Below are 13,733 nucleotides of genomic sequence, written 5' to 3' on the forward strand. Positions count from 1 at the left end.
GCTCTTGAAAAGGAATCCTGGCTATGCCAGCCCTCCTGAGGAGACAGTTGGTTCACCAGGAAAAGAACGTTTGGGAATGAATAGCCTTATCTGAGGAAAATGTGCACAGGCTCAATCTACTAAGCACAGGACTCCTAGCTGGAGGAAGGTGGTAGGGAGGCTGGGTGATGGCAGTGGGAGTGGGGAGGGTGAGGTAGGGCAAGAGTGACACTCATCATCAGATCCAGACCTTCGGCTTTCTGAAAAGTGACAACAGAAGTACTTCTCCAGACTCTGCAGTCGACAAATAGGTGTAGCAAGAGAGATGGCTGTGTGGGGCACTTTCTCTTTAAGATGCAACCTTTCTGAACTGCTTTCCTTATAAGAACTGTTATTTTACTTCGTCAGGCTTAAATGATTTTAAGTGGAAAGAAAATGATGGCCTGATAATGCAGCATATACTTTACATATCTAGAAATTCTGGTTCTGGTTAAATGAACCTCTATGGACAGGCACGCTGGACTGTCACCTTTGGATTCTTGGATGCAACGTCCTACGCCACACCAGAGAGAAATGCTGCATCTGTGTGGCAACCAGCCTCAGAGAAACTCCACAGCTTGTGCTCCCTTCCCATCCCCTCTCTGCACATTCTCGTCCATCTCCCATTCACAGCAACAGCTTTCCTCTGTTGGCTTCTCCAAAGCATCAAGTGATGATCAACTCTGACTGAAGCATTTCAACCTGTGTACACAGCGTGGCTCACACCCAGTTCCCACCACCTCCTCTCACTACACCGTCATAGGCCTCCTAATTACCTAGGGTTGTCAGACTAAACAATTAAAAATACAGGTTGCCCAGCTAAATTTGAATTTCTGATAAATACCAAATAAATTTTTAATCTACCCCAAATATTGCATGAAAAACATGTATACTAGCAAAATTTTTGTTACTTAATTGAAATTCAAATTTAACTGGCATTTTGTATTTTATCTGGTAATTCTATACCATATAATTCTTTATTTGGTTTTAGGTCATACCTTATTAATAGTTGGGTTATCCAAATATTATCTAAAGGTTAAGGATCTCACCCAATTTATCTTAGTTCAATGATATGAATCTTGTGTGAATAATCAGTAACAGAATTAAGATGAGAGTTGTATAGTCTTTTGAATATTAAAAGTACCTGGTATAAAATTTTTTAAAGTATATTTATCTTAAACTTCTTTTTAAAAATGAACATATGGAAATTTACATTTAAAAGATACTTTGAGGCTAACATTTTGGTAATTTAAGTCTGTTAATTATATTTGTGTGTTTCTCTAGAACAGCTGACAATTTTAGTACAAATAAAATTTTTTTGAAATTCTAGAACTATTCATCACTTATTTTCACAATAAACAGGGGAAGATGTGACCACTTTAGTAAACTGAAAAATAACTGTAAAATTTGTAATATTTCCCTTTAAAAATACATGGCAGTCAAAAGAACTTCACAAAATGTTGAAAATTTTAAAAGATGTCTTGAGAATACCAAGATGCAATTTATTATAAAATCCTGGCCGAATATCCTGATACCGAAGTTCTACTTCTCTCTAGCTGTCTGCTGCGGGTAATCAAGTGGATAATCTTGCTACCCTCTCCAGAAGGGGTAGGGTGGATCCAGTGAGTGAACCTATGGGCCTAAGACCATTTTTCACCTAAAAACACTTTACTTTTAACACTTCCCTTCACCAGCAGCCCCCCGAGGGCTCAGACAATATGAACAGGTCATTCTGGTTACCTGAGCGCAGGGCCCCAGGCAAGCCCGCTGCTTCTGAGACCAAGGAGGAAGAGAAGCTGGAATGGGGCCGCGGGACAAAGGTCCCACGCTTTCGACCCCCCTTCTTGTTCTCCCTCACTCTGGCCAGGGGCCAGGCTCCCTGCTGGGAAGTAGCACTCATGGCCTGGCAGGCCTTCTTACCAGTGTGTGTGAGCATGTGCCTCTGGAGGGAGCTAGCCCAAGGGAAGACGCGGGGGCAGTGGGGACAGTTGATCTTCTGCAGGCAGTTGGCGTAGGAGTTCCGCTTTGCCCTCAACAGCTTGTCTTCTGGGGGGCTGCCCTGCTCTTCATCACTGGGTCCATTTTGGTCAGTGGGGGCACCGGCCACCTCATCCTGAGCATCATCATCCTCCGTGGTCTGCAAAAATGGACTGAACTTGTTGGTGTCCGTGGTGGCCAGCATCTTCTCGATGCTGGCAAACTCGCCACTAGAATCCAGGTCCACCCCGCCACTGCTGGCACGGGGCCGACTCCTCAGTCCCTTTTTCCGGCCCCTCTTCTTTGACAAACTAGCTGGCCCCTGCTCAGTGGGCGAGGCTGCCTCTGGACTGTTAACAGCAGGGGGTGAGTCGCTGGATTCTTTTCGGCTGGTGATATCAGTGGGAGCGGTGGCAGCTTTGGGGATGGTGCTTCCTAAGCTGTCTGAAGCTGTGGTGTTACTGTTGGTGCTTGTAGGCCCTGGGTCAGCCACCTTGGTTTTCAGCAAGGTGGGGGCCGAGGACACGGATGAGATGATCTGGGCAATGGAGGCCAGTGGGGGCAACTCTTCTGCCACGGGGGGCTTTGGCAAGAGCAGGGGAGGCTTGGGGCGCAGTGGCCGCAACAAGGCTGGGCTACTTATGAGAGTGGAGTTGCCCAAGATGGGGGAGCTGTTGACGAGGGCTGATGAGTAAATGGGGACAGCAAGCTGAACGGAGCCCTGCAGGGGCTGAGCATGGGCTTCCAGAGTGCTGGCTGCCAAAGCTGCTGCTCCTGCAGAGGCCACAGGTTTTTCTAGGATCCCATTGGGCCCCAAGGTCACTGGCAGGGCTGGGCATGGTGGTGGACAGGGGGAGGGTGGCTCCCTACTCCCTGGTTCCTGCTCAGGCTTCTTGGCTTCACTGGGAGCAGCCAAATCCTTGTCTCCTCTCCTGAAGTTCTTGGGGATGGACAGGTCAATGGGTTCCATGGAATAGTCATAGGGGGCTGAAGAAGAGGGGCTCAGAAATAAGGCTGCGTTTTCCTGCTTTACTTGGACCAGGGCCAGGCCCTTCTGGGAAAAGTCCAGGGGCTCATTAAAGTCCACTGTGAAGTTGCTGGCGGGCTCCAATTTGACCGAGACGTGGTGAGGCGGTGGTTGGGTGGGGCCTCCATGAAGATAGCCATTCTGGGACTCCAGGAAGGTGGCAAGGGGCTTTAACTCTCCAAAGGCCCCGTCTCTCTCCTCCATCCTTCCAGAGGCCTCAGCCATCGGGGCCTCCTTGGGGCCTAGGCCATCGGCTGCCAAGATGTAGCTTTCAATGTCGTGTTCCGGAACGTGCAGGTGCTGCTTAAGGATGTGGTGGATGCAGTTGCGCTTGGCTGAGAAGGCGGCGCTGCACTCCTTGCACTCGAAGGGCTTGCGGCCTTTGGGGCAACCGCCCAGGCCGCGGCCACAGTGTGTGCGCATGTGGACGCGCAGGGCGCGGTAGTGCTTCAGGTCCTCTCCGCACAGCCGGCACACGGTATCCGGGGAGCAGAAGGCATCCACCATCTCGGCCGCACTGCTCGTCACGTACTCAATGTTCTTCTCAATGTCCTTCCGGGTGGCCTTGAGGTGCTTCTTGCGCAGGTGCCGCTCGCAGTTGGCCTTGACGGTGAAGGGGTAGTGGCAGATCTTGCAGATGTAGGGCCGCTCACCACTGTGTGTGCGCAGGTGGCGGATGAGCGCGGCCTTGTCGGCGGCGATGTAGTCGCAGATGTTGCACTGGTATGGCGAGATGCCCAGATGGGAGCGCACATGCGCGCGCAATACCCCCGAGAAGGCGAACACCTGGTTGCAGAAGCGGCAGGGGTAGAGCACCTTGCGCATGGCCGGCGATTTCTTGCTGCTGGGGCCCGTCATGATGGCCTTGAGGTCCCCCTCCGTTATCTCCTGCTTAATTTTGGCCTCCATGTTCAGGGGCAGCAGGGCCTCAATGATGCTGTCCTGCTCCAGCTGCGTCTTCATCTCGGCCTGGCCTGGCAGTTCCACTCGTGGCTGCTGCAGGAAGAGCTGCATGGCCGTGTTTGGCTGGGCCCCGGACTTGGACTGCAGCAGGTGGGTGCTGGAGGCCACCTCCACCGAGCCTTTGAGGAGCTTCAGGGGCGGCGGGGGCAGGCTGGGGCTAATGCAGCCCGGGGAGGCCTGCTGGGCATTGATGAGAGGAGGGGGCGTGGAGGTGGCCACCACCGTCCGAGGTGTGACCAGGGGCTTTGGCTTCAGAGGGGGCATGTGTTTGAAAATCGCCTGTAGAGGGGTGGCAGGGGCCTTGGAGAGAGGCGGAAGACTGATCTGAGGGGGCGCTGAGGCTGCCATCTTCAGGATCTGCTGGATGTCAGCCAGCTCAATGGCAGACTCGCCAGAGATGGGCTTGACCACAATACTACTATCGGGCTGGATGATGAAGCCCTTCTGGAAGGGCTGCAGGGACAGGTGCTTCATGCTCTCCTTGGTAGCCGGGAGCACTGTGAGCGAGCCACCCAGGGAAGCAGCTTCAAAAGGAGACAGCCTCAGCATGTTGGTGCAGCCGGGGTCCTGAGGTAGCTGACACTTCAGTGTCTGGAGCTGTATTGCTTGGTTGTCATCTGGTATGGGTTCCTCGACCAGGACGGGCCTGATGTCTTTGGTGTGCTGCAGGCCCAGCAAGGCCAGGAAGACCTTCTGGTCCAGGGCGTCACCAGGCAGGGTCTTAGCTTGCAGCCTTTCCTGTCCCTGATCCGCAGCGACGTGGGTCTGCTTATGCAGGGCGAGTGAGGAGAGCATGGGGAACGCCTTGTCGCAGATGTCACAGACAAAACGGTGCTGCTCGCTGATGCACCTTCGCAGGTTTGTTTCACACCAGGCCTGCAAGGAAACCGGGTCAGCAAAAGCAAGGAAATAAAGAGGAGGATTTAAAAATCATCACTAAACTGAGATGCAGGAAATATCTGTTGTACAACTGCCCCAGTGTCCAGCCTTTCTCCATAACATATAAAGAGCTGACCTTTCCCTGCTTGCTAACTCCCACAAAGGATAAGAACCACAAAGCATCTTAAGAATCCTGTTTGCCTGATGAATGGCATCAACTCCCAAAGTATCTCAGCAGAGAAGCGATGCAGTGGTTCTCTGCTTCTCTACTGAGAAGCGATGAAGTATGGTTAAGTAATACTACTACGAAGGTAAGATTTTCTTTTTAAAAATAGGTACCCTGCAAAACTAACTGATGGGGACTACCTACCATCAGTGGAGAACCAAGTACCTCTGTTATACTGGGTAAGCAGGCATGGACTGGGAAGGGGCACGAGGGTGTGCCACCCGGGGATTACATGAGTGTACACGTGTGCCTACATATAAGCACACATACGCAGAATAACTCATTGAGCTTGAGACTTATGCACTTGAAGAATTTCACCCATCCATTTGTCTTATTTTTTTGTTGTTGCTTCATTTATAAATGAAAATAAAATGATATAACAAATTATAATAAATGAAAAGTAAAAATGATATTTAAAAAGTACAAATTCAATTCTGACAGGGTTGGGGTGGTGGGGGCAACAATCCAAATCCTAAGAACAGGCAAAAGCACTGATGAGCTAGACTCAGATGCAAATGAATATGAAACCCAACCACCCAATGAAAACTAAAAAGGCCAAGCTGAATTTCAAGAGGAAAAGTGTTATAAAAAAAACAAAACTCAACGAACACTTTAAGGAAAGGATACCTCAGTGTAAGGAAGTTTAGTCCAACTATGTGGACCACAGAGGTGGTGGCCAATTCTGCCCACCAATCAGCATACCTGAGAAATCCAAGGGAACTTCCTACAGGAAAAGTCAGTGAATCCTAAGTCATGGAAGCCAGCTGGAATGGAAGGGTTGTTCTGGATGAAAGGCCTTCCCAATGCATCTCTGGGAAGCTGTTTGTGGACGAGCGCATTGTGGCGTAGCAATCCTCGATGTGTTCGAAAGGTGATGCAGCAAATGTCACATCTGGGAGAAGAAAGGACAGGATATAAGGAGGCAGCTAAGACAGAATTTCCACCCATCCATTTATCTTATTTTCTGTTTTGCTTCATTTATAAATGAAAATCAAATAATACAACAAATTATAATAAATGAAAAGTAACAATGATATGACATCAAGAAGCCAGTATGCTCACAGTTAGCAATAAAAAAAACCCCTCCCTTAAAAAAAATTTTATATCCTACCAACTTCTAGATATCCAATCTTTGCAGACAGTACAGATGCGTACAAGATGATAACCACTGTTGCAGGCCTACTTTGTTCTTATCTGAATTATGGCACATAGAGTTACATTTCAAAGGCTTTCTCCTTCCTTCTGCTCAATGGCTTCTAATCATCAAAAATGTTTAAAAGTCAGAAACATAAATTTACATAGCATCTGCAGCAATCACATCAGCATCTCTGGTACCTGATCAGGATAAAATGATAATCAAATTCTCCAACTGAAGTAGCAGCATGTGACAGTGATTATGTACTCAATTCTGTTATCATTACAATCATTATCTGAAAAATAACCAGAGCTCCCACCTTTTGAGCCCACACTAAGTGCAGGACACCCTACAGGGGGCAGTGGGCATGACCTGGCAGGTTGGCAGGTATCCTGACGGTCATTTTACAGATGAAAACACTGAGGCCGAGGTCACATAAAAGCAGGTAAGATGCAAAGATGAAATGTGAGCCCTGTTCATACTCCACCCTCACCTATCACAAGGATGTCTCTTTCCTGGAAAGATCCCACAAATGCAGTCCCTCTAAAGATTATACTTTACTTTAGAGATGACCTCCTCCATCTTAAATGTCCTAGGCCACACCCAGATGCATAACAAACCCCATTTTAAAATACTTTCTCTACTTTTCACATGAGCGTCGTCTTCTAGCTCTTCGCTGAGAAACATCATCTTAAAAACTACACAATCATTAGGATATTATCAACGACCCACAGACTGGCACTGAATAAAGGAGTCACTAGAGCCACATATGGCTATTTAAATTTCCTCAATCACATTAGCCTCATTTCATGGGCTATCATGTCGAGTAGTGCCAACCTAGTACATTTCCATGACCGCAGTGCCATGTGCCAAGCATCATTCCAGTATTTACATGTACAAGCACACCTGGCCCTCCGAAAATCTTTTAAGGAAGATCTTATTGTTTTATAGAGAAAGAACTTGGGGCACAGAGAAGTAAAGCAACCTACTCAAGGTCATACTGCACACACCTTAATGGAAACTTTTTTTTGCTTTGAAATTCTTCTCTGAAAATAAAGATAACAAAATCACCCGTAAAGCAGCTGAGCTCATTTTCATCTGGTGATGAAAGAAAGAAGTGCCAAGTATGTGCAACTCTGCTCCCCTTATCATGCTGTGGCAGGATACAGCCAATGCAGTCTTGTTGTGTATCTGCCTCTCCTATCTCTCCTGCTAACTTGGCTGCATCTTGTCATCAAGATTCCTGTCATCATTCAATTAAATTTAGAATACTAGGTTCCTCAGAGCCACTCAAAGCTCAAAACTCCTTTTGAGGGAATTATTCTTAAGCTCGTCAACTGTGATAAAGGCTCTGGGGAGGAGATGGCTTCAGAGAGCCCAGAACACCTTCAGGTAATCAAAGTTCTCACAGCCCTGGGCTAAGACAATGCAGCGTCCCTCCCTCTCCTGGCTCCTTTCCATGGCAAGCCCTGTAGGCCATGCTCTGGGGGAACGAACCCCAAACCACAGGAACTATTCCCTGCCAAATGTACCAGAGGGCTAAATCACAGGCTATGAGACAGTTAAGTAGGGAAGCTGAATGGCTGCAGCCACTCTGGGCTAGGCTCTCCTGGCTGGAATGTATCCAAGTCCCACACTGCATGCTCCAGGGGGCTGCCATTCTTTGGGCCTCACAACTGCTCTGTCCTTTCCTGCTGCCCTGGATAGGGTGCTCTTTCTCTTCTATCACCTTGACTCTAGTCCTAGGCTCAAGTTCAAATGCACACTCCACGCGGTCATCAACCCATCATCACACCACTGGTCAGCTGAAAGCTCTGTACTCAATTGAAAGGATGAAAGTAGAGAAACATCTGAATTGGGGAAATTTATCATTTAACCAGATATTAGATATTAAGATATTACTGTTCACTTTTTAGTTACGATCATGGTATTTTGGGTATGCTTTAAGAAAAAAGTCCTTTCCCTTTACAGATATATAGTATTTATAAATGAAATGTGTTGCCTGGGATTGGTTTTGAAATTATCTGAGGTGGGGAAGAAATGAAACACAATTGGCTGTGAGTTGAGAATTTCTGAAACTGGGTGATGAGTGTGTGGGGGATCATTAGACTATTCTATTTCTACTTATGCTTGAAATGTTTCTTAATACATCTAAAAGAAAGATCTCATTACAGATAGCTAGTGACAGTGGGTTGACTTTTTGCCTCTTCAAGTTTTAACAATGTCCAAACCACTATTTTCAGAAGGTGTATGTGTGTGTGTGTGTGGGGGCGGGGGGTACTCAATTTATAAAAACTCCAGAAGAGAAGTCCCTACACTGTCTCACTGTGGCACAGGCAGTGTGAAGGAGCCCATTTCCCTAGCAAGCGTACTGGACAATCGGAGCCTCTTGGAAAAGTGGAGGGGCCAGGGGTCTGGAGGGAGGTGCTGAGCCCAGGGCTCAGAAGGCCCCACAGGCTTGCAGAGAGAGCCACCTAGGACAAACAGGGAGGTCAAGCCTATGGCCCATCTGGTTTGGTGCTACATGACCTGGAGATAGTCCAGATTTTCTCTCTCCCTTCCCCTTCCCCTCTGTCCTATCTGAGGCATAAGCAGGTGAGGTCTGGGGAGCTGTGGAAGATGGATGCTGGTCTGTGCCTTCCCTGGAAAATGAGAGTAGGAGATAGAAGTAAAGAAGCATAGGCAAGTAAAGGCAGTAGAGAGCTGTCACCCAGTAGGCTCTACAGGCATCTTCCCCTCTAAGCCTACACTCACACTTCCCAAATTCATAATTAGCACTGCCTACGTACATTTTGTGTAGAACATTTGCAGAATGTTTTAAATTAAAGTTTACCAGTGACCAGCACTGTCTTGGATACTGGGACATTGCAACAAATATCTAAGCTCATTCCATCCTAACAACCCAGTGAGACAAACATCATTAGTAAGAATCAGTGATTGTGTGTGATCAATCACACCTGAAGGTCAAGGCCTGTTCCAGCTTACCTTTCCCCTATGAAGACAGCAGAGCTTACGCTGCCTTGCATAGAAGGGCTCATTAATCAAAGGCAAGAAAAAGGGGGGAGGGCTCATAATTCATGCACACCTTAATTATTTTATTTAACGTATACAGTTAAATAAACACATACAGTGATCCTCATTACTTGTGGGTTCTGTATTTGTGAATCTGCCTATTTGTTAAAATTTATTCGTAAGCCCCAAATTACTACTCATAGCAAGCACTTTTTCGATTGTTTGTGGACATGCCCAGCACAGTGAAAAATCTGGGTTGCCCTATGCACACATTCCCAGCTGAAGTCGCACCAGGAAATGCTCTGCCTTCTTATTTCAGCTCTCATACTGTCAACGAGTCTTTCTTGCAGTCTATTTAGCGCCACAGTCTATTTAGCTGTTTTTTGTTGCTTTTTGTTGGTAATTCTGCTGTTGAAAATGGTCCCCAAGCACAGTGCTGTAGTGCTGTCTAATGTACCTAAGTGCAAGAAGGCTGTAATGTGCCTTATGGAGAAAAGATACATTAGATAAGCTTCGTTCAGGTATAAGTTGCAGTACTGTTGGCTGTGATTTCAGCGTTAACATGTCAATAGTATTTACTAAATAAGGTGTCTTTAAAAAGAAATACACTTAAAACAAAGTAATAGATCAACTGATGAAAATGTTGTGACCCTGTATTTTCTGTAGGAACGATCGTTCAGTATGCACTAATTCTGTATTCCCAGTGACTCTATATAACATAACTACTCTGTCTGAATAAAAAGGATTGACTGTACATTCATTCACCCATCTTGTTTGAGTTTAGTTCCACTGAGTGAAGTTCCATGTCTCTGTCACTGCATGAATCATACTCATAACATTTTTGATTTCCAATTTTAGACTCTTTTAAGGCCGAGCAAGAACCTAGATTTCTGCAAACCAAACTAAGCCAGAATTCTACATTTTTACTTCTCTCAACTATTCATAGATATCTTGCCCACTCTAAAGCTGACAGCAATGAAATAAAAGAACAACCCAATAAACAAACTGTCCAATTTGAACTATACTCAAGTCTGCCCAACTCAGTTTTCAGACTTTTTTTTTTAAAACAGTATTTCATTGGCTCATATAAAATTTAATGAAATTATAGCAACTAATTACAAGTATTTCTGACAAACAGGTTGGGAAGGAATAACCCGGACTCACTTTGTAGCACGCAAATCAACCATAAAAAGTGAGCAGGCAGGCCTAAAAAGTGGGCAAATTTGTGAACAGTACACCTTATAGTTATTTTTGAGCATGCATCCCATATCTGTTTGCTGTTTAACTGAGAAATGTGTATTATGTATAATATGTACTTATATACACACACACGTACACATTTCTATGAATATAATATGCCTCTAAAATTTTCTATTTTTATATTATAAAATATTAGAAAATATGGAAAATTTTAAAGGGTGATCTAAGAAAGTTCTATTATTTTTTCTTGTACCTCAGATTTTTCCGAACACACTCAACTTTTGAGACTATTCCACAAGCGCACAACCTACTGGCCACGAATATTCAGTGTGAGGGGCATCGTAAGTAGGTTTTATTAAAAAAAAAAAAAAAAAAAAGAGAGTCTCTCTTAATAGAGCCATCAGAATGTGCTGCACTTCTATTGTGGCAATGAATTTTTAGTAACACTGAATTTTCATCACTTATTTCTACATGTCTATCTCCTCCTCTATTCTCTTGTTTAGCTGCAAATGAAGGTCATTGTACATCTGGCATCTAGGACAGCGTTTCATACATAGTAGGTACTCAATAAACACAAGGCAGCGTGAACCAGTGCCAGCCACAAGCTGTGTCCTCTGTGGAAGGCAACTATGGAGCCATGGGGGGATGGGCACAGGGACTAGAGACTCTGGGAGGGGAAGTACAGCATGTGTGACCTTGGACAACTTATTTCTGCATTTCAGTTGCCTGCTATGCAAAATTTCCCAAACAATCCTGATAGGAATCCCCTCATGACTTTATTAGGAAACCAGAATCCAAGTAACCAGAGGATGGGCCTAGGCATCTATATGTGAACGAGCACGCCAGGTGATTCATAGTTAAACAAGTCTGGAAAACAAATTATAGTGAGAATTAAGTGAGAGGATTTCTAATCTATAAACATCTTAAGCTACAAGCCTGATGGAGCCCTTTACTTTTCCTTCTCTAAGCCTGTTTCCCTCATCTGTAATATGGGATCTTCAGAGTTACTGTGAATAACAGATATCAACATGCTTTGAAAACTATAAGGTGCTATTTCAAATTTAACCATTATTTTATATTGCTAGGAACAACAACAAAAAAATCGGAAACAGCTCATTTCCTGGCAATTAGAACTGAAAATTCAGGAAAACAGAATTTTAATTTCAAAAGCAAGTATTCTCTCTTTTCACTCAAGAACTTCACAATTGTCTCTACTACTTCTGCTTAATCTTGAGACTCATGGGGAGAAATGCACGTTCTTCCTGGTCAACCCTCTGTCCTACATACAACACCAGCTTCCTCACCACCCCCTGCGACCCCTCCTGGAGCCATAGCTCATGAAGAGAAGTGAGTACCATCCCAGCCCACATGCCCACTCAGAACCTTCTAATAAAGTCTAAGTAAGGCCTTAGATCTACAACTTCACATCTCTATTTTCATGGGATTTCAACCAAGGTGCTCCCATTTCACTTCTGAAAAGATAAAGAATGTCAACCCACAAACGAGTCGCTTGAAAACAGCAGAGGAAGAAAAATCTGCTTTGAAACCAGAAGTACATCGTGAGGCTGGGCAAAAGGAATAAAAAAAACCCCACAGGAAAACACTGTTTCCCATCTCACGCTCGAAACCTGGTGATGGATCTTACATAAAACCAGTGTGGAAACCCATCACCCAGGAACATTTGAATCAGCGTTGTCAGCCAGAGACACTCTAGTTTAACCAGCCCTCCCAAGGCCCCAGGAAGAATGCTTTGCAACTTTGTTTTTAAGAGGCTCTTCAAGGACAATGAAGGTCACTGTACATCTGTAAGCGATGCTGCTAGATGCAGAGCTGGCACAGGCACCGTTCTAACCTTGCTTGGGCCTGTCAGTCTTCATTAAGGCCACAGCCACTGGTCAAGTGGTCCCTACTATTCTCCCCTTACCCCAGTTTGGGGGACTCTCAACTCTGCCAGGAACTCGTAAACATGGTTGCAAAATATTTTGATGGAGCAGAACTGTACTTGTGTTGTAACTGTACTTAGAGTCACAGAAGAGGGGAGCGCTGTAGGACAATTTCATTTTGCAAAGTGATTCTGACGATGTGCCAGAGGGAAATTTTACAAACCCAAGAGGCTGCTTTCTGACTTTATGGCAACATAGATGGCCCTATGTTGGGAAACTGAGGGTAACTTTTCCAAATGGAAACTTCGCTGTCAGTAACAAATACATTTGGGATAAAGTGTATCTATCTAGCTGTAGGATTTAAACAAACTAATAGAACCCCATCTAGTTCTAAAAACAAAACCTGCTTGCTTTCTTAAATCACATATGGAAATAGGTTACTCTAAGGAAAATAAAAATTCATCAGTGTAAAACTGCAAAAGACAATTTAAATAAAGGTGAGATACATATGAAACACAGGGATGCATGCTAATGTAGGCATTCAGCCCGTCTTCAAGTTACAAAAGGATTATCACTGGTATGTGAATGCTAAATCATTTTGCTCAAAGAAATAGTTTTTCTGTACCTCAAGGCAGTTCACCAGAGCCTATTTCACCCAGAAAACACCTATATTTCAGCACATGTTAGCAAATGCTGCTATAACAGAGTAAGAAAACTTAATTTAGGATACTGGAGTAGATTTTAGCATTCCCCACTCCACTACATGTGACATCCTAGCCCCTGAACCATGGGTTCTATCTCTTGTAGGGCCGCTCTGTCATGGTGGTTCCTAAAACTGGGGCAGGGGCTCCAGCAGCTCTGTTAGGGGTGGGTGGGAAGGGAGGAGCTATAGTTTTGGGAGCACACACGTCAGAGCTCTCTCGAGCAGCAGAGGGGAAAAACAGCTGCCTGCAGCTTATCTCCTCTCTCTCTCTCTCCCTCCCTTAGTACCACTTGTAATGTCACTGAAGGGGCATGAGTAGGTGTGTAGCACATACAGGAGAGGATTGAGGTAGGGGTCCAAGGGCAGGGAAATGCCTCCTGGCAGCATGCAGAGGGGTTAGCCCAGCTTTCACTGTGGCCCCTGGTATACAAACAGACAGATGACAGGAATGGAGGAAGCCGACACTGGGGGCTGGAGGGAGGCACCACAGAGAGCCTGCAACACATACTTTTACCCTTCTTGTCCTTTCTCTTCTGGAAATCAAACACATGACCAAATCCCACAGCACACCAGCAACGGCCTTGAGATTGGCAGGGTTGGAAAAGAATGCATTACTGACACGGTCATAGAAGTCTGACTTCTACAAGAACAGCAAACTGCTCTTGGTTCTGAAGGCACAGAGAGAGACCCAACCTGCCAGCCAGTGTTCA

At 45.6% G+C, this 13,733-nt stretch overlaps 1 protein-coding gene across 7 annotated transcripts in view; it reads right to left on the reverse strand.

Annotated features, from left to right (window-relative positions):
- The window catches only part of RREB1 (ras responsive element binding protein 1), a 128,435-nt gene that overhangs the window by 16,092 nt on the left and 98,610 nt on the right, over positions 1-13,733 (reverse strand). For all 7 annotated transcript variants that reach the window (XM_011367041.2, XM_023534667.1, XM_023534666.1 and 4 more), the window contains 2 exons: positions 5,793-5,982; positions 1,939-4,861 (listed from right to left, as the gene is read on the reverse strand). In XM_011367041.2, coding sequence (XP_011365343.1) covers positions 1,939-4,861; positions 5,793-5,982 — 3,113 coding nt within the window. The remainder of the gene's footprint in view (positions 1-1,938; positions 4,862-5,792; positions 5,983-13,733) is intronic.

Source organism: Pteropus vampyrus, unplaced genomic scaffold (assembly GCF_000151845.1).
Source record: "Pteropus vampyrus isolate Shadow unplaced genomic scaffold, Pvam_2.0 Scaffold129, whole genome shotgun sequence".
Taxonomy (NCBI): Eukaryota; Metazoa; Chordata; class Mammalia; order Chiroptera; family Pteropodidae; genus Pteropus; species Pteropus vampyrus.